Here is a 26,255-nt window from a genome sequence, read left to right as displayed (position 1 = left end):
TCTGGATACACCCATCATTGGGAACATCTTCACTGCATCTACCCTGTCTAGTCCTGTTAGAATTTTATAAGTCTCTCTGAGATCCCCCCCCTCATTCTTCTGAACTCCAGCGAGAACAATCCTACCCTTGTCAAGCTTTCCTCATATGACAGTCCCGCCATCCCTGGAATCAATCTGGTAAACGTTTGCTGCACTCCCTCGAGAGCAAGAACATCCTTCCTCCGAAAAGGAGACCAAAACTGCACACAAAATTCGAGATGTGGCCTCACCAAGGCCCTGTACAGTTGCAGCATTCCTGCTTCGGTACTCGAAACCCCTTGCAATGAAGGCCAACATACCATTAGCCTTCTTTACCGCCTGCTGCACCTGCATGCTTACCTTCAGCGAAGGTGCACAAGGACACCCAGGTGAGGTGAGCATTCATGGGACAATGCCATTGAGGAAGCACAATGTTGAAGACATGTGCGTGCCACTTTAATTGCGAACAGATTCCAGGGAGAGTAAAGTGAAAGTAATAGGAAATGGCAACATTTCCTTCTGTCCCTTAATGCCATTCCATTACATTGAAAGGGATGTCCAAGCAGTGACATTGAAAGCAAGTTCAGCATTTCAACCACATGAAAATTGGCACAAAATTCAATTGGCTGTTTAGCACAGGGCTAAATCGCTGGCTTTGAAAGCAGGCCAGAACCTGGCCAACCACCTTCAATGGTTTGTGCACACATACACACAGGTCCTTTCACTCCTGCACCTCCTTTAGAATAGTACCCGTTATTTCATTTTATCGTTCTCCATTCTTCTTACCAAAATGAATCATTTCATATTTCTCTGCATTAAACTTAATTTGTCACTTGGCTGTCCATTCAGTCCATTCGATTCCCGTAACAGCCTCCCCGAATAGGCGCCGGAATGTGGCGACTAGGGGCTTTTCACAGTAACTTCATTTGAAGCCTACTCATGACATTAAGCGATTTTCATTTTTTTTTCCACATGATTTAGGGGGCCTCACGGTAGCATGGTGGTTAGCATCAATGCTTCACAGCTCCAGGGTCCCAGGTTCGATTCCCGGCTGGGTCACTGTCTGTGTGGAGTCTGCACGTCCTCCCTGTGTGTGCGTGGGTTTCCTCTGGGTGCTCCGGTTTCCTCCCACAGTCCAAAGATGTGCGGGTTAGGTGGATTGGCCATGCTAAATTGCCCGTAGTGTAAGGTTAATGGGGGGAATTGTTGGGTTACGGGTATACGGGTTACGTGGGTTTAAAGTAGGTTGATCATTGTTCGGCACAACATCGAGGGCCGAAGGGCCTGTTCTGTGCTGTACTGTTCTATGTTCTATGTTCTATGATTGACTTGACCAGCCATGATATCTAAGAAGGCCAGTGTTGCATCCTGTTTGCACTCGCTCTGGGAAGTGAAAGTTGACAACAACGAGAATACTACTATGTGATGCAGTCGTTGCCACATTAATGAGAAATGACAGCGGCTACTAATAATAATCTTTATTGTCACAAATAGGGTTACATTAACACTGCAATGAAGTTACTGTGAAAAGCCACATGCCGGCACCTGTTCGGGTACACGGGGAGAATTCAGAATGTCCAAATTACCTAACAGCACGTCTTTCGGGACTCGTGGGAGGAAACCCACGTAGACACAGGGAGAACGTGCAGACTCTACACAGACTGACCCATGTCGCAAATCGACCCTGAGACCCCGGAGCTGTGAAGCAAAGTGCTAACCACTCTGTTACCGTGCAGATGGAGGACATGATTGGAGATATCATCCTTCATTCCATGTCTTGTTCATTGACGACCACTGAGAAGACTCAACTGGCGCTTGTGATTTCAAGATGAGTGCAACATACTAGCATACCTGCCACAGTGCTGTGCTAGTCTGATTGTGCTGAACTCTACACTGCTGTGACAGGTTCATGTCCATCAGCTCCATACTGACATCTGAATGAACAGCACTGTTGTGAGACTCATAGCTCCTCTACTTTGACCAACTCTGACCAGCACTGCACCCGACGTTGTGAATTGCCGAGGTCTTCTATGGATGCCTGACACCTTTTCTGTGTGGACATCTTTGTGCTGTGGGACTCGTGCAGCCTCCAATTTGACTGACTCAAAGGTCAGCCTGGGGTGGGGTGCGAGATGAGGGTGGGGCTGATGAAGACAAGGGGGGCAATGGGGAAGGAGGGCTGTGTAAGGGCAGGGGAGATGGGCAAACAGACGAGGTGTAATGGAGAAAGGGCTGCAAGGGCACGGTCAATGGGCAAAGACGAGGGCTGTGTAAGGGCAGGGGAGATGGGCAAACAGACGAGGTGTAATGGAGAAAGGGCGGCAAAGACAAGAGGGCAATGGGGAAGGAGGGCTGTGTAAGGGCAGGGGGGATGGGCAAACACAAAGGGGTGCAATGGGGAAGGAGGGCTGTGTAGGGGCAGGAAGAAGGGCAAGGAAGTACAATGTTAGTCAGAGGCTTGAGGTGGCGGAGGAAGACAAACAATGGAAGGCAGAGGGAAGAAGACCAAGGGCGAGAAGGTCTTGAGGGGCAGAGGTTTACTTCTACATAATGGTGCTCACACCCTCCATATGGGGTGCGTAGAGGTCCATATGGGGCATGGGCAGTTCACTGGTGATGGGCTCAGGAGGGAGGGTCGGAATGTCCACCACAACAATGATGGGATCCAGTACTATGCTGAATCCCTCGAAAGCCATATCTCTAGATTCCACTTCCACAATGCCAGTGCCAAAATATAATTATCTACATTGATGGCCAGAGAGTAAAGCATGATCCAAACCCAACATACATGGGAGTGTTCTGGGAAAATCTGAAGAAAACAGCAACCTATTAGCCAAACGTGCTAGATCTATGTGGGGTGTTGCTGTCACAACACAATGGACTTCAGTACATGTCCTATCATACTTATTAAACACTCATTTACAGGATGTTGGCATCACTGGCTAGGCCAGCATACATTGCCCATTCCTAGTTGCCCTTCAGAAGGTGGTGGTGAGCTCCCTTCTGGCATTGCTACAGTCCCTGAGGTGTAGGTTCACCCAGAGTGCTATTAGGGAGGGGGTTCCAGGATTTTGACCCAGCGACATTGAAGGAAGAGCAATATATTTCCAAGTCAGTGTGGTGAGCGACTTGGAGAGAAACCTCCAGGTGATCGGCTTCCCGGGTATCTGCTCCTCTTATCTTTCAAGGTGGTATTGGTCGTTGGTTTGGAAAGTGTTGCCTAAGGAATATTGATGAGTTACTGCAGTGCATCTTGTAGATGTACACACGGTTGCCACTGTTCATCGGTGGTAGGGGGATTGAAATGAAATGAAAATCGCTTATTGTCACAAGTAGGCTTCAAATGAAAAGCCCCTAGTCGCCACATTCCGGCGCCTGTTCGGGGAGGCTGGTACGGGAATTGAACCGTGCTGCTGGCCTGCCTTGGTCTGGTTTAAAAGCCACCTCGTTAGCCCTGTGCGATTGAGCTTTTATGGAAGGGGTAGCAATCAAGTGGGCTGCTTTTTCCTGGATGGTGTTGAGCTTGAGTGTTGTTGGAGCTGCATTCATCCAGGCAAGTGTAAAATATTCCATTACACACCTGACTTGTGCCTTGTAGGTGGACAGGCTTTGGGGGTTCAGGAGGTGAGTTATTCACTGCAGGATTCCTAGCCTTTGGGTTGCTCTGATAGCTGCAGTATTAATATGGCTTGTCGAGTTCTGATCAATGGTGACCCAGGATATTGATTGTGGAGGATTCAGCGATGGTAATCCATTGAATGCCAAGGGGCATTGGTTAGATTTTCTCTTGTAGGAGATGGTCATTGCCTGGCATTTGTGGGGGCGAATGTTATTTGCCACTTGTCAGTCCAAGCCTGGATATTATTCCGGTCGTGCTGCATTTGGACATGGACTGCTTCATTATCTGAGGAGTCGCGAATGGTGCTGAACATTGTGCAGTCATCTGCGAACATCTCCATTTCTGATCTTATGATGGAAGGGAGGTCATTAATGAAACAGCTGAAGATGGTTGGGCCTAGGACACGATCCTGAGTAATTCCTGCAGTGATGTCCTGGAGCTGAGATGATTGAGCTCCAATCACCACAACCATCTTCCTTTGTGCCAGGTATAACTCCAACCAGCAGAGATTTTTCCCCCTGATTCCCATTAACTCCAGTTATGCTTTGCATCCTTGATGCCATACTCGGTCAAATGCTTCCATGTCACTGAGGGCAATCACTCTCACCTCTGGCATTCATCTCTTTTGTCCATGTTTGAACCAAGGCTGTAATGAGGTCAGGAGCTGACTGACCCTGGAGGAACCCAAACTGAGAATCCACGAGCAGGTATTTGCTGAATAAAAGCTGCTTAATAGCACTGTTGATGACCCATACCATTGCTGATAATGGAGAGTAGATAGGACAGTAATTGGCTGGGTTGGATTTGTCCTGTTTCTTATGTACAGGTCACACCTGTGAAAATGTTCCACATTGCCGGGTCAATGCCACTCAGCACTTCTAGTTGAAGATTGTTGCGAATGCTTCAGCCTTGTCTTTTGCACAGATTTGCTGGGCTCCTCCATCATTGGGATATTTATGGAGCCTCCTCCCCCAGTGAGCAGAGTCTACAGCAGAGTAATGTGCATTGGTAAAGGTCATCTCACATACATCTTTGACACTCAATAGAAAGCAACTGTGCACATCATAACTGGAACACCCTGCTCAACACCCCTGCCCTGCTTCCTAACCTCGCAAACATCACTCCCCCATGCATCTGCTGATTGACGAACATTCATAAGCTGACTGAAACCATCCACACTGCACCTCACTCACCTCACATGATGACCTGTTCAACCCACCTAATGTCCATCTTCCATCCCAACGCCTCCAATGGAGCAAACTTCCTGAGCAAGATCTCAATAGGCACCCTTTGGATAAAGGAATGGTAAATACGAGAAGTCATTAACAGGTTATTTGAGACATCCCCACCTGTCGAGCTTTGGACAACCTTGCTAAACAGGTTCAGGACAGACCAGGGCTCCTGTGCAGCCAACCTCTACTACTGGGCCTCAGTACAAACCCTTTATGCACATATGGAAAGATACAAACAATGCTGCACATTATCTAGAACTGTCCCATCTGCAGATTAAGTGGCACCTTAAACTCAGCAAATGAGGAGGCTATAGTATAGCTTTAGGGAACAACCTTGGTTGTTGCAGTGCAATAACCAAAGAACAGCGGTTAAGCCTGATCTCTATTGTACTGTACCACACTGGGCAGTTTATTTGACAAATAAACTGCAGGGGAGATCATCCTTTAGGCTTTTGTTCTCAGGTATCAAACATCTTTTAATAATTTAAGCATGCTATAACTTGCCAATTTTATTGTGTGAAATAAAAAATAGAAAATGCTGTGAAAACGTAGGTCTGACAGCATCTGTGGAGAGTGGAACAGAGTTTTGCTTTCATTATTGTGTGAAATGTTAGCTTTTCACCTGATTTGCAATGATTTGCAAAGAAGGTGGTTTGGAGATCCATGTTACTCTGTGCAACCAATTTTAACTTGTGCACTACATGTGCAGTCATTTAAAAGACATACAAATTGACTATCTCATTCCTTGAGCACCAAAGGCAATTCGAGAAAACTGGTTTTCCTTCAATTTCTGAAGTCAACCAAAGTCCTCGCCTTATTGCGATATTTTTACTTACAGTTTAAATACAATCTGAGCATTTGCCTTCCAGAAGTTCAGCTATTGTTAATTCTTGGTAATGCTACTTGGGAGCAAACGTCATAATCTTTGCAGGTAAAATGTGCTGGGCTGGCCCTTGGCTTGGGCCTCTCTCGCTGCCGGTTAAATGCAGGCCGTAGCATTATGAGATCCATACTAGAATGATTCAGGGATGAGGGATTATACATCTAAACTGGAGAATATACGGCTGTTCTCCTTCGAGCAGAAACGGATGAGAGGAAATTTGGTAGGTGTTTCAATACGTGAACAGTTTATATTAAGTAAATTGAAAGAAACTAATTCTGGTGGTTGAAATGTAGATAACAAATTTAATGTGACTGTCAAAAGAACCAAAGGCAATTCGAGAAAACATGTTTTGGTTATGATTCGGAATACACAGAGTAGTGGATACAAACGCAGTAGTAGCCTTTAAATGGGAATTTGACAAACACATGTCAAGGGGAAAACTTTGCAAGGATTGGGAAAGAGCCAGAGAGTGGGACTAACAGCATTGCTCTTTGAAAGAGCTGGCACAGAGTCAGTAGGCCAAATGACTTCCTTCTGTGCTGTATTATTCTCCCAATTCCAAGATTCTAATGACAACATACACCACCAACTGGGCCTGAAGCAGCTGAAGTTCACAGTCTTGTGGCAATGGAGCCAACCTTCACCACACGCCGAGAGACGGCCGCTTCTAGTCTTGTAACCAGGCAACAGCTGCTCTCGTTCCCAGCAGTTACTTGACTATCTCTGTGAAGCATGTGCATTACCAATGCAGGCAGTTCTGGCGAGACTTCTAACATGCACTGAGATGATTTTTGTTTTGTTTGGGAATGTGGGTTATATCAAAATGCATCTATATTTTCATTATTCAGCATAATAACATTAATTTACATAATGACCAGGATGCTTTACAAGGAAGAGGAAAAAGATAGGAAACACACAGCATGCGGAAAGTGGCAGAGAAGTGGACAGGTTATGCTGAGGGATCCAAATTTACAGTGGAGGAAACTTGAGCAGGTTTCTGATGTTGGGGCTGACTTCTGCAAGTGGGAAGAAACTGGTTAGGGATTTCCATGGGGTTGGACAAGCGACTAGTAGTGATGGAACGGTGAAAGCAAGGAATGAGAAATATTTAAGAGGAGCAGAAAGTGTTTCAGCTCTCTAATGTAAAATGGGCCAATTGGTTATGAACTGATGTGAAATCAAAGATGTAAATTTTGATACTTTTCACTATTGAGAAGATAGCCTAGGTTGTGACCAGTTCCAACTAGAGTCCTGAAATTAAAAGTCTAGTGACAGCCATGAGATTGTTGTCAATTGTTGTAAAAACCTATCTCGTTCACTAATGTCCTTTAGGGAGGGAAATCTGCTGTTCCTACCTGGTCTGGCCTACATGTGACTTCAGATCCGGAGCAATGTGGTTGACTCTTAAGTTTCCTCTCAAATGGCAGAGCAAGCCATTCAGTTCAAGGGAAATTAGGGATGGGTAAGAAATGCTGACCCAGCCAACGATACTCTCATCCATTGAACGAATAAAACAAATATGTAAATTACATAGTAATTACATTGGCATTGTTAAGTGTTAAAACCCTTTCCTGTATTTCTGAAATCTGCATATCAAAGAACATTGCTCTTGATAATGTCTAATGTTTAACATCAAGTAATTTAGGAAATTCTCCGCAGAGTATTTAAGAAATAACAATAGCACCTGAACAAATATTATCATTCAGGATCTAAGCACCAAGAGGTTTTGGAAAAAAAAAATTGAACATATCTATTTCTGTTGCTTTTACAGTTCAAACCTGTTGCTAAATAACACAACATTTCTGGTACAAAGTAAATAGCATTAATAAGGGTTAAATTACTTTTGCCATTATTTATTCTCCATTCCTATGGCTGGATTCTCCACCGCTGGTAGTGGAGTTCCTGATGTGGAAGAGAATCCAACGTCAGGGGAAAATATGGGTTTCCAATGTTCCTGACCCCCAATGGTGGCATCATCGAGGTTCAGGCTTCGTGTCAGTGGGAGGGTGCAACTGGGTCGTTTTGATCCATTTGTATCCTATTAACGAGCTGGACACTGGATTCTCCATGCCTCCGTGATTCTCTGGCCCTCTAGCCAGGGATTCGTGTGGGCATGGATTGGTACAAGTATTTGCCAGCATGGCCCTGGCAGGCTGAACCTCGCAGTGGGTCAAGGGAGTAAGTAATAATCCTCATGACCCAATTGATCTCCCCTTGGGGCTCGTGGATTACTAGCTCACCCACTAATGGGCAGAGGCCCATCGGCGGGGGCAAAATAACAAAGAACAATGCAGCACAGGAACAGGCCCTTCGACCCTCCAGGCCTGTACTGGTCATGTTACCATCCTTGGCCAAAGCCCTCAGTACTTCCTTGTGCCGTATCCCTCTATACTCATCCTATCCATGTATTTGTCGAGGTGCCTTTTGAACGCCGTTAATGTATCTGCTTCCACAACCTCCCCTGGCAACGCGTTCCAGGCACTCACCACCCTCTGTGTAAAACACCTGCCTCGCACATCTCCTCTAAACTTTGCTCCACGGACCTTAAACCTATGCCCCCTGTTGACTGGCCCCTCTACCCTGGAAAGAGTGCCTGCCCATCCACTCTATCATGTAGATCTTTGTCATCACCTCAAAAAACTCGATCAAGTTAGTGAGCATTGCTCATTGTGTTCTCTCTTTAATTGGCTCTGTTTATGGCGGTTAATATGGTCGCCTTCCTTAATTCTAATTACGTTTGCTCAAGAGTCGCCAGGTATCTTTCGATACCGCCACAAGGTTCAAAACCGAATACTGATCAAAGACTCGATACACCAGTTAGTAAGTTCGAAATCAGTGCTCATTTATTTACACACACAGTCAATTATACTCATGCACAAACTCTACCAACTAAGCTATCACTACTACTAAAGCCTATACTTCGGGCGCCCACTCAGTCAGAGGAACAATGGCCGTTGTCCGGTTCTGGGGCTGCTGGGGTCGAGCTAGTACGGAATAGTAGCTAGGAGCGTCTATCTCGTAGTGTGCGTTGACTTTGGACTTACTTGTTCTAGTGCAGCTGCTAGGCAGGCCTCTTGTCGCTGAGAGCCAAGGCCAAGAAGAGCGATTCTCTCTTGGGGGCTTCTTCTTATACCCAAAGGGGGCTTCGCGCGCTTTTGGGCGGTCCTTGAACTTCGTCCCAATTAATTGGACCATATCCTGATCATTGGTATCGATTACCTCCAATAAAGGGGTGGCTGCCCTGATTGCTGGGCAGGCCCTAGGTGGCCGTTGGCCTGCTTTGTTCTAGTCTCCTCTGGTGCCGGGGTGTCTGCTTTAGTATCGTTTACCTAAATGTTTCTCTTTTGTCCCCGGAGATGGCTCATTAGTATGCTAATAGTTTTGCAGTATCGGTCTTGTCTGGGAGCTGCAAACTCCAATCAACAGACAAACCTTGCATGTGCTTGCTTTCTCGGCATTGTCCATTTTTCCCTTCATTCTCTGCAAGCGTCCATTTTGTAATCGGGACGTGGCCACCCCAGGTGCGTACATGAGGCACGACCTCCCCTTCACAAAACCATGCTGTCTATCACTAATGAGTCAATTTTACAGGAATCATTTCTTAAAAGCCAGGCTGGATTGGGACCGGCATGATGGGTAGTGCTGGTTGAAACTTTTGTGCTGTATGCCGCATTGCGGCTTTTTCAATTGACTGAAAATAATTCACCATTTGGATGTATCTTCTTGGGTCTCCTAAGCTTTTATAGTGCAATATCCATCAGATGGCCCATTCCCCCCACAATGCAAATCCTGCCAACCCCATCCCCACCAGACCCCACATCAGAGCCCCTCTACCAGAGACTCCCTCATATTGGAGACCCTCCACCAGAGACCCCCATATCAGAGACCCCATACCTGACCCCCCCAAATCAGAAAACACCCCATAACAGAGAAGCCCGTATAACAAGACCCCCTTCCATCAGTAACCTGCCCCCCCCCCCCCCTCTCATCAGTCACTCTGCTTTAAAGGCAGAAACTTTTTTCATTCAGCTATCCCTTACAGATGCTACCTCAGGCAGATGTCTAGGAAGCAGCAGGTGTAATTTCATAGAAAACGAAAGCCACATCACAAGGCTTTAAACCCCCTCAGATCCTTTGATCTGCAAGACTTCTATTCACTTCACAGAGAAATAGCTTTTACTAGGCTTCAATTGACAGCTTCCAGACAGCCAGATGTCTGGATTGTTTAATTTCATCTCTCTTCATGCTTGAATGACCACAAGACATAGCAGAATTAGGCCACTTGGCCCATTGAGCCTGCTCCCGCCATTCAATCATGGCTGGTATTTTTCTCATCGCCCATTCTCCTGCCTTTTCCCCATAAGTCGTAATCCCCAATAATCAAGAACCTATCTCTCTCTGTCTTAAAGACAGTCAGTCATTTGGGCTTCACAGCCTTCTGCGGCGAAGAGTTCCACAGATCCACCACCCTCTGGCTGAAGAAATTCTTCCTCATCTCTGTTTTAAAGGATCGTCCCTTTAGTCTGAGATTGTGCCCTCTCGTTCTCGTTTTTCCTGCTAGTGGAAACATCCTCGCCACATCCATTCTATCCAGGCCTCGCAGTATCCTGTAAGTTTCAATAAGATCCCCCCCCCCCCCCCCCCCCCCGCATCCTTCTAAACTCTTAACGAGTACAGTGTCATCTATCTATCCCCTAAGCTGTGGAGTCCATCCCTAAACATCTGCACCCCTCTACCTCTCTGTACTCGACCGTTCCTCATACGACAAGCTCTTCATTCCAGGAATCATTCTTCTGTACCTCCTCTGGACTCTTGCCAAGGCCAGCACATCCTTTCTTAGATCTGAGGCCCAAACTGCTCGCAATACTTCAAATGGGGTCTGATCTGAGCCTTACACAGCCTCAGAAGTACATCCCTGCTCTTGTATTCTAGCCCTCTCGACATGAATGCTAACAGTGCCTTCCTAACTGTCGACTGAACTTGCACGTTAACTTTACGAGAATGTTGAACTAGGAATCCCAAGTCCCTTTGTGCTTCTGATTTCCTCAGCGTTTCCCCATTTAGAAAATAGTCTGTTCCTCCAGTCAACCGTCCAAAGTGCATAACCTCACATTTTTCCACATTGGATCTCAAGTAGCCTGTTGTGAAACTAACTGCAATGTTTAACTCTCGGAGTTAAGTGCATTCACTTCCTCTTTTTCTCAGCAGAAAGCACTTAACTGCTTTTGATGTGGTCATGGGCTGTCAATCATCATGAGATGTTAATAAATATTGCAGTTAGTTTCACAACAGGCTACTAGAAACCCATTCAAGCATGAAGGGAGATTAAATTAAACAATCTAGATATCTGGATGTTTGCGACATAATCCCTTGCGACCTCCGCATATATTTGCATGGTAGGGACAGTGAATTGTTTCTGGGCTTCATTCCTAGCAGCAGTGCAAACCAGAGGCAATTCAGCTTCAGAGAACATAGTCTCCTGAATAAGATCCTGTACCTAGTTCACCAAAGGGAATATATTGAGACAGAATGTGCAACTGATAACTGGTCGAATTTTTTAAAAGTATTTTCTAAAGCCTTTTTGATGTAATAATATATTTGTAAAGAGATCAGACCTGTTAGAGATTAAATAAGCCTTCAATGAGGTTTATATTTGAAAATAGCAACTTAGATTTATTTCAACCAAATCTATTGATTTTTAAGAGTTTGCCTCTTGATTTATGAGTTAATTGGGTTGGCATATCTGCTGCAGAGTGGCTTTGATTAAGGCCTGTGTTAGTTTTTGTCATCTATCTATCCCCTAAGCTGTGGAATCCCTTCCTAAACCTCTGCACCCCTCCACCTCTCTGTCCTTCTTTAAAGTGGTCTTTAAAACTACCTCTTTGATTAAGCTTTTATCCATTTGTTCCAACATCTCCTTATGGAGCTTGGTGTTAAATATTTTTTGATAGTAGTTCTATGAAGCAATTTAGAACGGTTTACTACGTTAAAAGCTCTATTTAAATGTAAATTGTTGTTTGCCCTTGGCACAAACCATTAGAGCAATGCAGCCTTTTTCTCTGTAGGCTATTCTGGGTGGAGTGATTCATCTAGTGAGACACAGCCAATATTCTCCTTTTATGAAAGAGCTAATAATCATGATAATCCGAAGAAGAAAGGTGAAGAAATAAAAGACAAAAGAGAGGAACAGAAATTAAGGAAAGGAAGAATTAAAGGTGAGATATAATAGCAATGATATAGAGACTCTGGATTGAGTCTTCAGGGATTACTTATTTAAAATTTAAAATTTGTGTAGCACCCAACCTCCTCCCTCCCACACCCAATCTAGCCAATTAATTTTGATCTTTTACTTATTTTACTTGGCTGTAATTCAGTGTTTAAATCATAGTCACGGTGGGGATGGAAAATAGATTTTATGGTCATTCAGATGCTTAACGGGTCAAAGCTTTATGTATTTTACTAGGGTATGCTTAGAAAATGACGAGCTATTAGGTGCAAGTACTGCTACAGAAGACCTCCGGTGAGATGTTCGGGACATTCCAATTGACCTCAGTTCCCTTAGTTAGTGTCAGATGAAAAAAGCAGCCAAGATTCCTGTCTAATCAAAACCCAGTGGCTGGTGCTGGTAAATACCTGGAAGCTTGGAACCCTAAGTTGCCCACCTTTTTATATGTTTGCCACTTATATATGACAATTATGATTTGATTTCATGAGCTGGTAACTAGGGTAAATATCTTTAGCCAGCACAGAAACAGATACCAATTTCACACACTCAAAATGGTTTCATAAAATGGACCCCCTCACCACCTGAAACAAGATGATCCAGCTTAGCTTCAAACAGAAAGACTGGTGTCTTGGCTGGTGTCTAGTTGCAGCTGCACTATCTTACTGCTGATTTAGTTTGGATCTGCTTCATGTTCACATAATTGCAGTTATAAGCAATGTTCCAAGTTATATTACCGCTATAATTAAAAGCTAAGACCAAATCGGAAGCAGTTACAAAATTTATTAGTGCTTCCGTTGTGTGGTATTTTCATGAGTTTTTTTTGGAGAGGAGGACATCAAAGAATAAATTAGTGTCAGCAGATGACTGAACTTTTGATTGATACCATAGAGCAATTATAATATAGCAAAATATAACCACAGATTGAAATGCACATCTATGAGCAACAGTCAAGACAGGCTGAGTAATCTCTTGATGTCCTTTTGGTAATGAATGTCATTTTCTTGTATATTTTTGTCAGCTGTGTTAAGCACATACAGATAAATACAATTAAAACTTCATTTTTCAGGCTAGGTTGGCCATATCAGCCAATAATTTGACGGTTTTGATTCACAGTCTGTTCTGATTTAGTTCATGTCCATAGGTGTGATGATTAAACAGAGTTGACATCAGCGTTATTGCCTCAGATAAGGGAGAGTCCTGGCCTCTGTTGATATTCAGGACTGGATTATTTGCCTCGTGCCGTTGGTAGCAGAGTTACCAATGTGGCGGAGAATCCAGCGTCGTGGGGGGGGGGGGGGGGGGGGGAGTGGAAACCGGCACAGATCCATTTCTGATACTCTGGTCCCCCGCTGGCATCGGGATCGAGGTTCGCGCCATGCACCAGCTGGGCAGGGCACCATATTCTCTAGTCCGGGCCGGGAATCACGTGGGTGAGAATTATTACTGTTCATGACAAACATATACCTGACGTGGTGGACCTTGTGGTGGGCCAAGAGGCCAACTGTTTAAGGAAGTTGCCCCCAAAGTCCATCGGAGGGGCACCCTCCCCCACAATGCAAGACCTGCTCACCCCACCCCTATCAGGCACCCTAGCTCTCCCACCAGAGACCCCCTAAATAAGGAGACCCCCCACAGAGCTCCCAAAAGAGAGACCCCTGTCAGGAAGCTCCCCAGAAGAGAAATGTCTGTCAGGAAGCCCCCCCAGTAGAGAGACCCTGTTAGGAAGGCCCTCTGAAGAGAGAGTCCTGTTGGGAAGCACCGCAGAAGAGAGACCCATGTCTGGAAGCTAGAGAGCAGTTCAGACAGGGGCAGTGAAAAAGAATCATTGCTTTAACATTCACCTGTGCAATATATCTGCTGCCTCAGGCAGAGGAGGCAATTGAAAGAGAAAAATTGTCAGCTGGGTTTAAACCCCCTCAAATCTTTGATCTGCAGGCCATTCAATCATTTATTTTTGATCTTGATCTTGCTAGGCTGTGAATCACGGCTTCTACACACCCTCAGCTGTTAGCATTGTTCTATTCATCTTCCTTCATGGTTGAGTAACTTTGAAGTAGTCACCTGAGAAACTAACCACATTGTTTATAAATATCAAGCTTTGATTGACAGCTCCTGGACTACTACTTCAAACAATTTTTTTTAATAAACATTTTATTGAGGTTTTTTCTTTGGCATTTTTAAAAAGAAAATTTTATTTTTTTAATTTTTATATAAATTTAGAGTACCCAATTATTTTTTCCAATTAAGGGGCAATTTAGCGTAATCAATCCACCTATCCTGCACATCTTTGGGTTGTGGGGTGAAACCCACACAGACACAGGGAGAATGTGCAAACTCCTCACGGGCAGTGACCCAGAGCCGGGATTCGAAGCCGGGTCCTCAGCGCCGTGCTAACCACTGTGCCACCATGCCGCCCCTTCTTTGGCATTTTAACAGCAACAAAATCAACAATATAAATAAAAAGAACACTTCAAACAGAGTTAAGTGCATTCCAATCATCTCCCTTCAGGGTTGAATGACTTTGAAGTGATCAGCTATAAACTAACAGTGCTTAATTCTGAGGGGATTTAAACCCAACGGGCTGGTTTTCTCTTTTATAGGGATTGACAGGTGCTGTTTCCTCTGTCTGAGCCAGCAGGTATATTGCCCTGTGTTAAAGCAGTGATTTGTTTTTACTGCCTGTCCGGATTGCTTTCTAGCTTCCAGAAAGGGGTATCTCTTCTGGGGGGTCATCCTGATAGGGGTCTCTCTTCTGGGGCTCTGTGGCTAGTTTCTTTATTTAAGGGATTTCTTTGGGAGGGGTCTCTTTATTTAGGGGGAGTCTCTGTGGATTGTCTCCTTATTTAGGGAGTCTCTGCAATCAGGCAAGAGCCCTCGCTGGTTTAAACTTTTCATTAGCCATGGAACCTGAGGTCAGTTGCTGCAGTTGTCCCAGCTGTGATCAGCTTACTCTGTTCCAAAACATAGAAAATAGGAACAGGAGGAGGCTATTTGGCCTTTTAAGCCTTCTTCACCATTCATTATGTTCACGGCTCATCATCCAATTCAATAGCCTAATCCCGCTTTCCCCCCATACCCTTTGATCCCCTTCAAACTAACTGCTTCTTGAAAACATACAATGTTTTGGCCTCAACTACTTCCCGCGGTAATGTATTCCACAGGCTCACCACTCACTGGGTGGAGGAATTTCGCCTCATCTCTAAATGGTCTTCCCCTTTTCCTCAGACTGTGACCCCTGGTTCTGGACACACCCTCCATTGCATCTTTCCTGCATCTACCCTGCCTGGTCCTGTTAGAATTTGGATATGTAAGGCCCATTATCATATTGAATAATGAATTTATTTACAAGCTATTGGAGAACTCAGTGTTAATACATTTTTAAAAGAACATATAGCTCTTTTGTGTTTTCTTGACCAAGAGAAGGTACAGCTGCTGGAAGGTGGGGGAAGGGATTTGGGTGTGGGAAAGCCAGATCTGGTCAATATCTTATCAGTCATCTTTTTTAAGACAAAATAGGTAATTGTCTGTCAATCTAAATTAATTTTGGTTGAATTGAAAGAAGTTTTATGACAGCTGATCCTTGACTTAGTTCCTCATTTAAAAAAAAATTGTTTAGAAACCTTAAAGAAGAACCTGCAAAGCTTCAGTCCCCAACACAAATCAAGCCAAACGTCCAGCCATGTGCTCAGCAAACAGAACTCCGTGTCCAGCCAACTGCTTGTTGGGGAATGGGAGAAAGAAAGAAAAGCGACAAATAAGACGCAGTCTGAGAGAGGAGAGTATAAGACAGAGGTACTTTACTACCATTTGTGGAAATTTGTTTTTCATATTTATCAAGTTGATAGGCACCCGTGCTTAATATTCCCTGCTATTTAGACATTTTGTAGACAGTGGAACTATTTGAAGTTGTGAATCTCATCCTCACAACAGCTGAACTGCTGATTCAATCTTCTGGGAAGTGTTCAAGCGCCACTTGGAATCGACATCCACTTATGGAAGTGGAAGGGGATTCAACATGCATGATTGAAAATGTGGCCGGCAGCTTTCACTGTGTCTGCAGTGGAGAGCTGCTGAGCTGAATGGGATACAAGAGGTCAGGATGAGATGAAAGCGCAAAATGGCTGGAAGAAATGGCAAACATTCTTCATTACCTGCTCCATTTATGACATCAGTCTCCATCAGATAATCAGAAAATTTCAAACCTTTGCTAAAGGATGCCTACAGGCTTGTATGCTTATAGATTTGCATCTATGGCTTCTCGATTTGCACTTTACCCTCATGGCGACCTAACCTCCCACTGTGCACTCTCCTCCTGTGACTTGAAGAGCTGCAGATTCAGTGGGGGTCCGTGCATTGCCGGTAAAATCCTACTTCCCTTAGAAAATACCTTCTGATTACTTCATTAATAATTTCAAAGGGTTTCACACCACTACTGGGCATAAAAACATAAGAAATAGAAACAGGAGTCGGCCATTTAGCCTTTTGAGCTTGCTCCACCATACAGTGAGATCATGGCTGATCTATTTCAGCTCCATTTTCCTGTAGACATCTATCGACTCAGTCTTGAATATGCTCAATGACAGCTTGCACAGCCCTCTGGGGCAGGAGTTCCAAAGATTCACCACCTTCTCAGTGAAAGAATTCCTTCTCATTTCAGTCCTAAAAGGCCTGCAAATATTCTGAGACTGTATCCCTTATTTCTAGACACCCCGAGCTTGGGGAAACATCCTTCCTGTATCCACCCTGTCGAGCACTGTAAGAATTGTGTATGTTTGAATGAGATCACTTCTCATTTTTCTAAATTCCAAGGAATAAGGCCCAGTCTATTTAATCTTTCCTCAAAGGACAATCCCACCATCCCAGGATATGGTGAACCTTTGTTGCACTCCCTCTATGGCAATGGATCTTTCCTTAGGTAAGGAGACCAAAGTTGCACACAACACTCCAGGTACGGCCTCACCAAGGCTCTATATAATTGCATGAAGACACTATTACTCTTATATTCAAATCCTCTGGCAATAAAGGCTAACAGAGCATCATTCTTCTTAGTTGGCTGCTGTACCTACATGTTAGTTATCACTGACTCATGAACATCTCCCAAATCTCTTCGAAGTTCCACGCTTCCCAACGACTCACCATTAAGAAAATTAAATTTTTGTTTTCCTACCAAAGTTGATAACCTCACATTTTTGCACGTTGTATTCCATTTGCCGAATTTCTGCCCACTCCCTTAGCCTCTTCAAATTCCCTTGAAGTATCTTTGCATCCTCCTCACAGCTCTCACTTCCACCTAGTTTGGTGCCATATGCAAAACTTCTTGTTATACAAGTATAGTTTTTGAGATTTTTGCATTTTAGAGACTAACACAATAAAGTTCCAAAATAATACATCACCATAGGCAAGGAGAAAAAAACAGCTTAACATACATGAGTGCAGAGTGGAAGAGAGCAACATAATATCTGGCATGGTATAATCATTAGACAAAACTAGATAATCATAGACCCACTAGAGACAAAGGGAGAAACAGGTTAAGTTCATGAAAACATGACAAAACGGTGCACACCCTCCAACGTTGTACAATCATCATGATAAACGTCCTGCGTCATGTTTGGGCATGCAAGGGCAGCACGGTGGCCTAGTGGTTAGCACAACCGCCTCACGGCGCTGAGGTCCCAGGTTCGATCCCGGCTCTGGGTCACTGTCCGTGTGGAGTTTGCACATTCTCCCCGTGTCTGCGTGGGTTTCGCCCCCACAACCCAAAAATGTGCAGAGTAGGTGGATTGGCCACACTAAATTGCCCCTTAATTGGAAAAAATAATTGGCTAATCTAAATTTATAAAAAAATAAAAAATGTTTGGGCATGCACCAATGTACTTACCCCTCAACTCCAGGAGCGCCAATGGCACCAACAACCCATCATAGCTTCCTCTTTCAGGATATCAGACGCTTCTTCACCCATGTAGGAGCCAAGAAAGGATTTATCATACCCTGTAACCATCTAAAATGGCCACCTGCAAAGGACCATGGGAATTGTGGCCAGCTTGGACAGACAGGTACACAGCTTCTGTGTATTGTGCAAAGAAGCCAGACCTGACTGAAACTTGTATCCATTAAGAGTCAATCATCATTTCTCCCAGGCCAATAGAGTTTGAATCAAGGAGTTCCAACAATAGCAGACGAACCAGCACCACTTCCCCTTATTTGGAAAGGCCAATGTGCCTTGGACAATGGTAGCTAGGACCTGCCCAGCCACCGAGGTTTCCACCCCCTAATTAGCCAGGATCAATGAGGGTGATCGAAACCCTATCAATCTATTGGATCTGGAGATAGGACCGCCCAAAAGGGCGCAAAAGAGAAGAATGATAAAAAGCCCTGCGCACGAGGGATCGGCCTCTTTTGGACCGGCCTGTGTGCGACCAATTGCAGCATATCAACTAGCCAAGTTCAAGGACCCGCGATCGCTATCTGAAGGATGGACCCAGCCGAGACGAACCTGAAGACTTCCAACCGACCCATGTGGACACAGATAAAGGCCTTATCTCGCACAGGTCTAGTTTAGTGCGTAGTCACGTGTATTATTGCATATAGAAATAAGTCTTGTGTTATTAATAAACTGTCTTTGAACTAATACACTAGTTGTGTGGTCATTTGGTCAATATAAGAAACAGCTTGTGGTTCACAACAAAATATAGAAGTCAACAACCCACCCTTACAAATAAAAATACATGGAAACCCCAGTTCTAAGGGGAGTTACATGTATGCCACACAGTGCAACTAAACCCTAAAGGGCAGAACCAAAATAATTCCTTTACGATTGTAAAGAGAGGATCTGCAACAGCAACAGCATGTTCAGATTATGATCAAGGCTTCAGGGCCTCCCAAAGGAAAAAAAAAGGAAAGTTCTAAAACCATCAGAACTAACTCATCAGATGGCAATCCTACAGGGCCTCCCTTCAGGGGGAAGGAAGAACTAACACTACCAGAACTAACCCATCTGACAACAAAAAATCAGGACCCGTCCCAGACTCCATATCTCCCTGGCTCCTGCCCAGCACCCACCAATGAAGAGAACAAGCCACTCAATCAACAAGAAGATGTCCCCCCCCCCCCCCTCCCCCCAGAAGTAAACAGGATATCCACAAAGACACAGAACTTGGCCCACCCCCAGGCACCTATGTATCCAATGTGACTCAAAGACCTTAAGAATATTGGGTTCTAAGTATTGGTAAATTTAAGGGTTAAAAGCTTGAGTGTATTTGACTGCAATGGTCATTTAAAATAAAAAGAATTCTGTTTTGCAGGGAATGGGTGTTCTTAGCCAGAAGGTGAAATTGACGAAGAAATGTGTTTTTCAGTCTACGCTAATGGACTGTGGTTTGACTGTAAACGCCCTTGGTAGTTAAAGTGCTTTGCAGCCTGCAGAGATGATTTGTTTTTCATCTTGGAGGGGCGAGGTCATTGCTGGGTGGAGCCAGGGAAGGCAGAGAGACATTTTGAGAAACTGGAGAGAGGCAGTTGTTTTGGGAGAAATCCTTGGTGAGAGGAGTTGAATCTCTGATCTGCCTGACACTGAGTCCATAATTCTCCCACAGTAAGATAGATTGAGAGCTGTGTATTTATTTTCTTGTTGTTTAATAGGAAATTGAGCAATAGTATTTAAGATGTAATTGTAAGCTGTTCTTTTTGGGTGTGAAGTTAAAAAGTTGAATATTGTAATTTTAGAAGTTTTCTTTTTGAAATACCAAAGCTCTATTGTTTTTTTCATGAACACATTCCTGGAGCGATCATTTTTTCCACAAGTCTTAAAATAAACTAAAATATTGCGGCTTCAGTCCAGTAGCCTAGTCACTGTTGGGTCTGGTCTATGATCTTAATAATATTGAGGGCTTGTCCAAGATCAGGATTCTTAAGTATAATTCCTTGTTTGTCTTGGGGTTATTGAACGTAAAGACAATGAGCGTGTGTGGAACGATTGCATTCTTTCAGGGTTTGAGATTTAAATAGGAAGTGACCGGAGATGGCTCTTTCAGTTGCAAAGAAGGTGTTGAAGTGATTACTCGGGATGGTTTACAGAGGGAGAATGAAGCAGAACTTTTGGCTTTATCAGAGAAGCTGCAATTAACCTTATCTAACGGGGTGAGGAAAGTAGAGATAATACAAGCCATAGCAGAATATTTAAATATTCTAGAGACGTAGCCTGAATCATTAAAATTAGCTAGAATTCCCATTGAGGTATTCCTCGAGCTCGGTGACGATCTTTACTTTAAAGATATAGAAGCAGTTTAGGCAACATTACAAGCTGAGTGACACGTCACTGTTGGCCCCTATCAGCGGGGGGGGGAGAGCATTTCAAATATTTATGGGCAGATCATGTCAATGGAAGCTGTCTCACTGGACCAGGTGAGAGCGAAGTGGAAGGGAGAGCTGGGATCTATTTTCGATGAGGACATTTGGTGTGAGGTCCTTCGTAGGGCGAACTCCACTTCTGCGCACAGCTCAGCCTGATTCGGCTCAAATTGGTACATAGGACTCACCTAACTAAGGCTAGGATGAGTGGGTTCTTCGAGGAAGTGGAAGACAAGTGAGGGCCTGCTAACCACACCACATGTTTTGGTCGTGTCCGAGGATAGTAAGCTTTTGGGTCTCCTTCTTTAGCACTATATCAGCGATTCTTAATATTGATCTTGAGCTTTGTCCGTTGGTGGCCATTTTCTGGATGTTGGACTCATCGAGGCTGTGGACCGGGGTGAAGGCGTGTGTTCTTGCCTTTGCCTCATTGCTAGCCCAGAGGCGAGATCTTCTGGGATGGAGATCTTCTACTGGGCCTGGTTGGGTGAACCCATGGTATTTTTATATCTGTAAACGGTCAAGTACACTGTTAGGGGATTGGTGCAGGGGTTCTACATGAAGTGGCAGCCATTCATTTCCTACTTTAAGGAGTTAGTCATCATCAGTTATTAAAAGTTAGGGGGATAGTTATTATTGTTGGGAGTAGGTTATTTTTGTCTTTATTTGTGTGGAATTTATATGATCGGTTGTGTTTTTTTATACGATATTGTACGATGTAATATCCACTTTCTGGGCTGTTTGATGTTGATATTGGGTGAAATTCTCCGACCCCCAGCAGGGTCGGAGAATCGCCCGGGGCCGCCGAAAATCCCGCCCCCGCCATGTGCAGAATTCTCCCACCCGCAAAAGTTGGCGTGCCAGCAATCCCGGCGCCCGCCTCGGAGATTGGCGGGGGCCGACGGGAGGCTACGGGTTTCTGTGCTGCCGTTATTCTCCGGCCCGGATGGGCCGAAGTCCCGCCGCTGAGAGGCCTCTCCCACCTCCGTGGTTTGAACCACCTCTGTGCCGGCGGGATCGGCGGCGCGAGCGGGGCCCCCGGGGTCCTGGGGGGGGCGTGGGGCAATCGGACCCCGGGGGGTGCCCGCACGATGGCCAGGCTTGTGATCGGGGCCCACCGATCGGCAGGCGGGCCAGTGCCGTGGGGGCACTCTTTTTCTTCCGCCGCCGCCACGGCCTCCACCATGACGGAGGCCGAAGAGAATCCCCCAGCGGCAGCTGACGCACTGGCGCATGCGCGAACCGGCGAAGGCCTTTCGGCGAGCCCGGGCGGCGGGCGTCAATGGCCGCTGGAGCCGCTGTGTGGTCTTGCCCCCTAAAGATGCGGAGAATTCCGCGCCTTTGGGGAGGCCCGACGCCGGAGTGGTTGGCGTCACTCCGCTATGCTGGGACCCCCGCCCCGCCGGGTAAGGGAGAATTTCACCCATTGTGTTAGTTCTAAATGAAAATTTTCAACATAATTTTTTAAAAAAAGAATTAGCTTGAGTTCAATTACAAATAGAATTGAAGAAATTGAAAATGGAAGTAAAGGAAAAGGAGTGATTGGCAATGGCAGAAGAACAGGAAAAGGAGAGATTGGTAATGGCAGAAGAAAAGGCAAAAGCGAGGGCTTTTCAAAAGGAAATGGAAAGGAGGAAGATTGAGGTAGAAATGGAAAGATTAGCAAAGAAAGAAAGGGAGAAGAAAGAAAAGAGAGAATTTCAACTTTGGAAACTGCCACTGCAAGGGGAACATCAACTTAAAAAGTTGGACTTAAAGGCAGAAGCTGAGGAAAGTTTAGAGGAAGAATAAATACTTCCTAGTCAAAAGTTTAGTAGGGATATGTTTAAATATATTCAAACATTGCTAAGATTTGATGAGAAAGATGTGGAAGCCTGTTTCATTTCATTTGAGAAAGTGGCAAAAGAATTGAATTGGCCAAAGATCATTAGGATAGTGTTGGTTCAAACAAAGTTGGTGGGTAGAGCTCGTGAAGTGTTTGCATCACTATGAGAGGAGGTATCTAGGGATTATGATGAGATGAGGAAAACCATAATAAGTGCATATAAACTAGTGCCAGAAGCCTACAGGTAAAAGGTTTAGAAATCTAAGGAAAGAACCAGGTCACTTATATGTAGAATTTGAAAGAATTAAACAAAACCATTTTGATAGTTGGATAAGAGCATTAACAATAGACCAAATGTATGACAGTCTTAAGGAAATAATAATTTTGCAGGGATTTAAAAATTCACTTCACACAGCAGTGAGAATTCATGTGGAAGGGCAAAGAGTTAAAACTGCTAGACAGGCTACAGAAATGGCCGATGATTTTGAATTGGTTCAAAAAGCAAAGTTCAGTTTTCAACATCAATTTCAATTGTGAAGGAAAGAAACTGGGGAAATTAGAAATTCACAGGTGTCCCGCTCCACCGGCCGGTGCGAACGGCCTTTGGCGCCCCGCCAGCAAGGGCCGAAAGGCCTTCGCCGGCCGGCGGATGTCCGCGCATGCGCCGGTGCGTCAGCGGCTGCTGATGTCATACCGGCGCATGCGCAGTGGACGGGGTCTCTTCCGCCCGGCCATGGTGAAGGCCATGGCAGGGCGGAAGAAAAAGAGTGCCCCCATGGCACAGGCCCGCCCGCCGATCGGTGGGCCCCGATCGCGGGCCAGGCCACGGTGGGGACACCCCGCGCCCCCCCCCCCCCCCCCCCCACCCCAGGATCCCGGAGCCCGCCCTTGCCGCCAATCCCGCCGGTACCAGAGGTGGTTTAAACTACGCCGGCGGGAAAGGCTGGTCAGCGGCGGGACTTTGGCCCCCATCGGGGGGTCGGAGAATTCCGCCCATGAAAGTGAAAAAGAAATAAGAAAAGTTAAGTGTTTTCATTGTAAAGTTAAACGTATGAAGTCGCAGTGTTGGTGGCTTAAAAAAATGCTGGGAGACATACTCGTCAAAACAGGATGCACCAGTGGGCCTTATTAAAATTGGAGGAAAAACCATCGTCCCAGTGGAAGAGGTGCAATACAGTGTGCAGCCTGTTCAGAGGTTGATGGAGAAGCCGGTACCAGAATATTGTGAGCACTTTATTTGTGAGGGTAAGGTTTTTTCATGAGAACAAGGTGGAGAAGGTAAGGGGATTAAGATCTTAAGGGATACAGGAACAAATGAATCTTCTAACGGTGATATGTAGTAAGTTTGCAGACGACACAAAGGTTGGTGGAATTGCGGATAGCGATGAGGACTGTCAGAGGATACAGCAGGATTTAGATTGTTTGGAGACTTGGGCAGAGAGATGGCAGATGGAATTTAATCCGGACAAATGTGAGGTAATGCATTTTGGAAGTTCGAATGCAGGTAGCGAATATACAGTGAATGGTAGAACCCTCAAGATTATTGACAGTGAGAGGGATCTAGGTGTACAGGTCCACAGGTCACTGAAAGGGGCAACAGAGGTGGAGAAGGTAGTCAAGAAGGCATACGGCATGCTTGCCTTCATTGGCCGGGGCATTGAGTATAAGAATTGGCAAGTCATGTTGCAGCTGTATAGAACCTTAGTTAGGCCACACTTGGAGTATAGTGTTCAATTCTGGTCGCCACACTACCAGAAGGATGTGGAGGCTTTAGAGAGGGCGCAGAAGAGATTTACCAGGATGTTGCCTGGTATGGAGGGCATTAGCTATGAGGAGCGGTTGAATAAACTCGGTTTGTTCTCACTGGAACGATGGAGGTTGAGGGGCGACCTGATAGAGGTCTACAAAATTATGAGGGGCATAGACAGAGTGGATACTCAGAGGCATTTCCCCAGGGTAGAGGGGCCAATTACTAGGGGGCATAGGTTTAAGGCGCAAGGGGCAAGCTTTAGAGGAGATGTACGAGGCAAGTTTTTTATACAGAGGGTAGTGGGTGCCTGGAACTCGCTGCCGGAGGAGGTGGTGGAAGCAGGGACGATAGTGACATTTAAGGGGCACCTGGACAAATACATGAATAGGTTGGGAATAGAGGGATACGGACCCAGAAAGTGTAGAAGATTTTAGTTTAGACGGGCAGCATGATCGGCACGGGCTGTACTTTTTTTTGTTCTTTGTAGTTTGAAAGGAGTGTTGCCAGAAAAGGTGGTAACATGTGGAATTAGTGGTGAGAGTGGTGATGTGCCACTATGTAAGGTAAGGTTAGATAGTCAGGTGAAAAGTGATGAAGTAGTAGTTGGAGTGATAGAAAAGTTACCTTTTTCTGGGCTACAATTTGTCCTAGGTGATACTATAGCTGTATCACAGGGAGGAGTGCAGCCTACTGTGGCTGAAAAGCCAATGGAAAGTCAAACAACTGAGATGTTGCAAGAAGTATATCTGGGAGTGTTTCCTGATTGTGTGGCAACCAGATCACAAAGCCCCAGATTGAGGCAGGAGGAAGAGAACTTGAGGAGAATCAATATGGAGGCAGATGTTCAGTTGCCAAAAAACTGATCAGATGGTTAGTAAAGAACAGAGCAGATGGTGGATGAAGCGGATATCTTTAGTTCAAGCAAGATGGTTGAATTACAACAGAAAGATTCAGAGATAAAGCAGTTATATCGAAAAGCATATACGGAAATGGAATCTGAGTGTGTACCAGAGTGTTATTACATTAGAAAGAATGTATTAATGAGAAAATGGAGACCTTTACATATTCAAGCAGATGAGAAATGGGCAGAAATTCAGTGTGGTATTACCGGTGGGTTTTGTGGGTGGCGCATAAGGTTCCAGTAGGGGGTCATTTAGGAGTAAGGAAAACGCTATCAAAAATACACAAATATTTTTATTGGCCTGGACTGCATAAGAATATAGTTGAATTTGGGACTTCCGGTTGCGGCTATGCGGAGTTAAGCCGCACATTCGGCAGCTCCCGCCAGGAACGGAATTTTGGGCTCTTTTAAGGGCCCCAAGCGGTACTTGCTCGACGGTTCCCGACGTGGGAAGGTGTATGCAGCGGATCCCCAGTGGTCTATGGTCTTGACTAGGAGTGGGGCCAGCAAATAGCGGTGGCAGCGCCTAAGAAAAAGAGGGGGAAGAAAATCAAGATGGTGGCCGGCGGAGGCCTCGAGGAATGGAGGCAGTGGGCGCAGGTGCAGCAGGAGACTCTCCAGCGCTGTTTTCGGGAGCTAAAAATGGAGCTGCTAGACTTGCTGAAGGCGAATACGGACAAGCTGCTGGCGACGCAGACAGCCCAGGGGGTGGAGATCCGGGAGCTCCGACAATAAGCCTCTGAAAGAGAGGAGGAGGCCGCGGCCCTCGCGGTAAAGGTGGAGATGCATGAGGCGCTCCATAAGAAGTGGCAGGAGCGGTTCGAGGAGATGGAGAACCGGTCGAGGCGGAAAAATTTGCGGATCCTGGGCCTCACGGAGGGGCTAGAGGGGTCAGACCTGGGGGCCTATGTGGTCGTTTTGCTGAACTCGCTGATGGGAGCTGGGTCCTTCCAGGGGCCCCTGGAGCTGGAGGGGGCCCACAGAATACTGGCCAGGAGGCCCAAGCCGAATGAGCCTCCACAGGCGGTGCTGGTACAGTTCCACTGGTTCGTTGACCGAGAGTGCGTGCTTAGGTGGGCCAAGAAGGAGCTGTTGGTCGTTCTGGGTGAGTGTGCTTAACACTCACTTGGCTCTGTTCCACGTTCTAAGCTCTGGAGTCGCCAGGTGCCGTAAAGACGCCGCTACAGGTTTCAAGGTCAAGTTCAAAGCAATAAAGCTGTACACCAATTAGTAAGTCCAAAACAATTAGAGTTTATTATAACACAATTATAATAACACTCATGCACATGCTAAAGATTAAACTTACTTCTACAACTAAACAACTAATACTTAGCTAAGAAGGAACTGCGAGGTCAGGGAACAAGGCCTTTGTTCTGTTCTGGTCTGCAGGCTTCGGATCGCTATCAGTTGGCAAGGGTGTCAGTAATGCCGGTTTCAGGTAGCGGTCGTTGTTTA

The 26,255-nt window shown here is 45.4% G+C and overlaps 1 protein-coding gene across 1 annotated transcript in view; it reads left to right on the top strand.

The window, feature by feature from the left end:
* The window catches only part of LOC119973802, a 152,585-nt gene that overhangs the window by 100,406 nt on the left and 25,924 nt on the right, over positions 1 to 26,255 (top strand). The window contains exons 7-8 of the mRNA XM_038812226.1: positions 11,818 to 11,967; positions 15,595 to 15,770. Of these exons, the coding sequence (XP_038668154.1) occupies positions 11,818 to 11,967; positions 15,595 to 15,770 (326 nt within the window). The remainder of the gene's footprint in view (positions 1 to 11,817; positions 11,968 to 15,594; positions 15,771 to 26,255) is intronic.

Source organism: Scyliorhinus canicula, chromosome 11 (assembly GCF_902713615.1).
Source record: "Scyliorhinus canicula chromosome 11, sScyCan1.1, whole genome shotgun sequence".
Taxonomy (NCBI): domain Eukaryota; kingdom Metazoa; phylum Chordata; class Chondrichthyes; order Carcharhiniformes; family Scyliorhinidae; genus Scyliorhinus; species Scyliorhinus canicula.
Note: the sequence above shows the minus strand (reverse complement) of the source record. Positions and strands in the feature narration are given on the sequence as shown.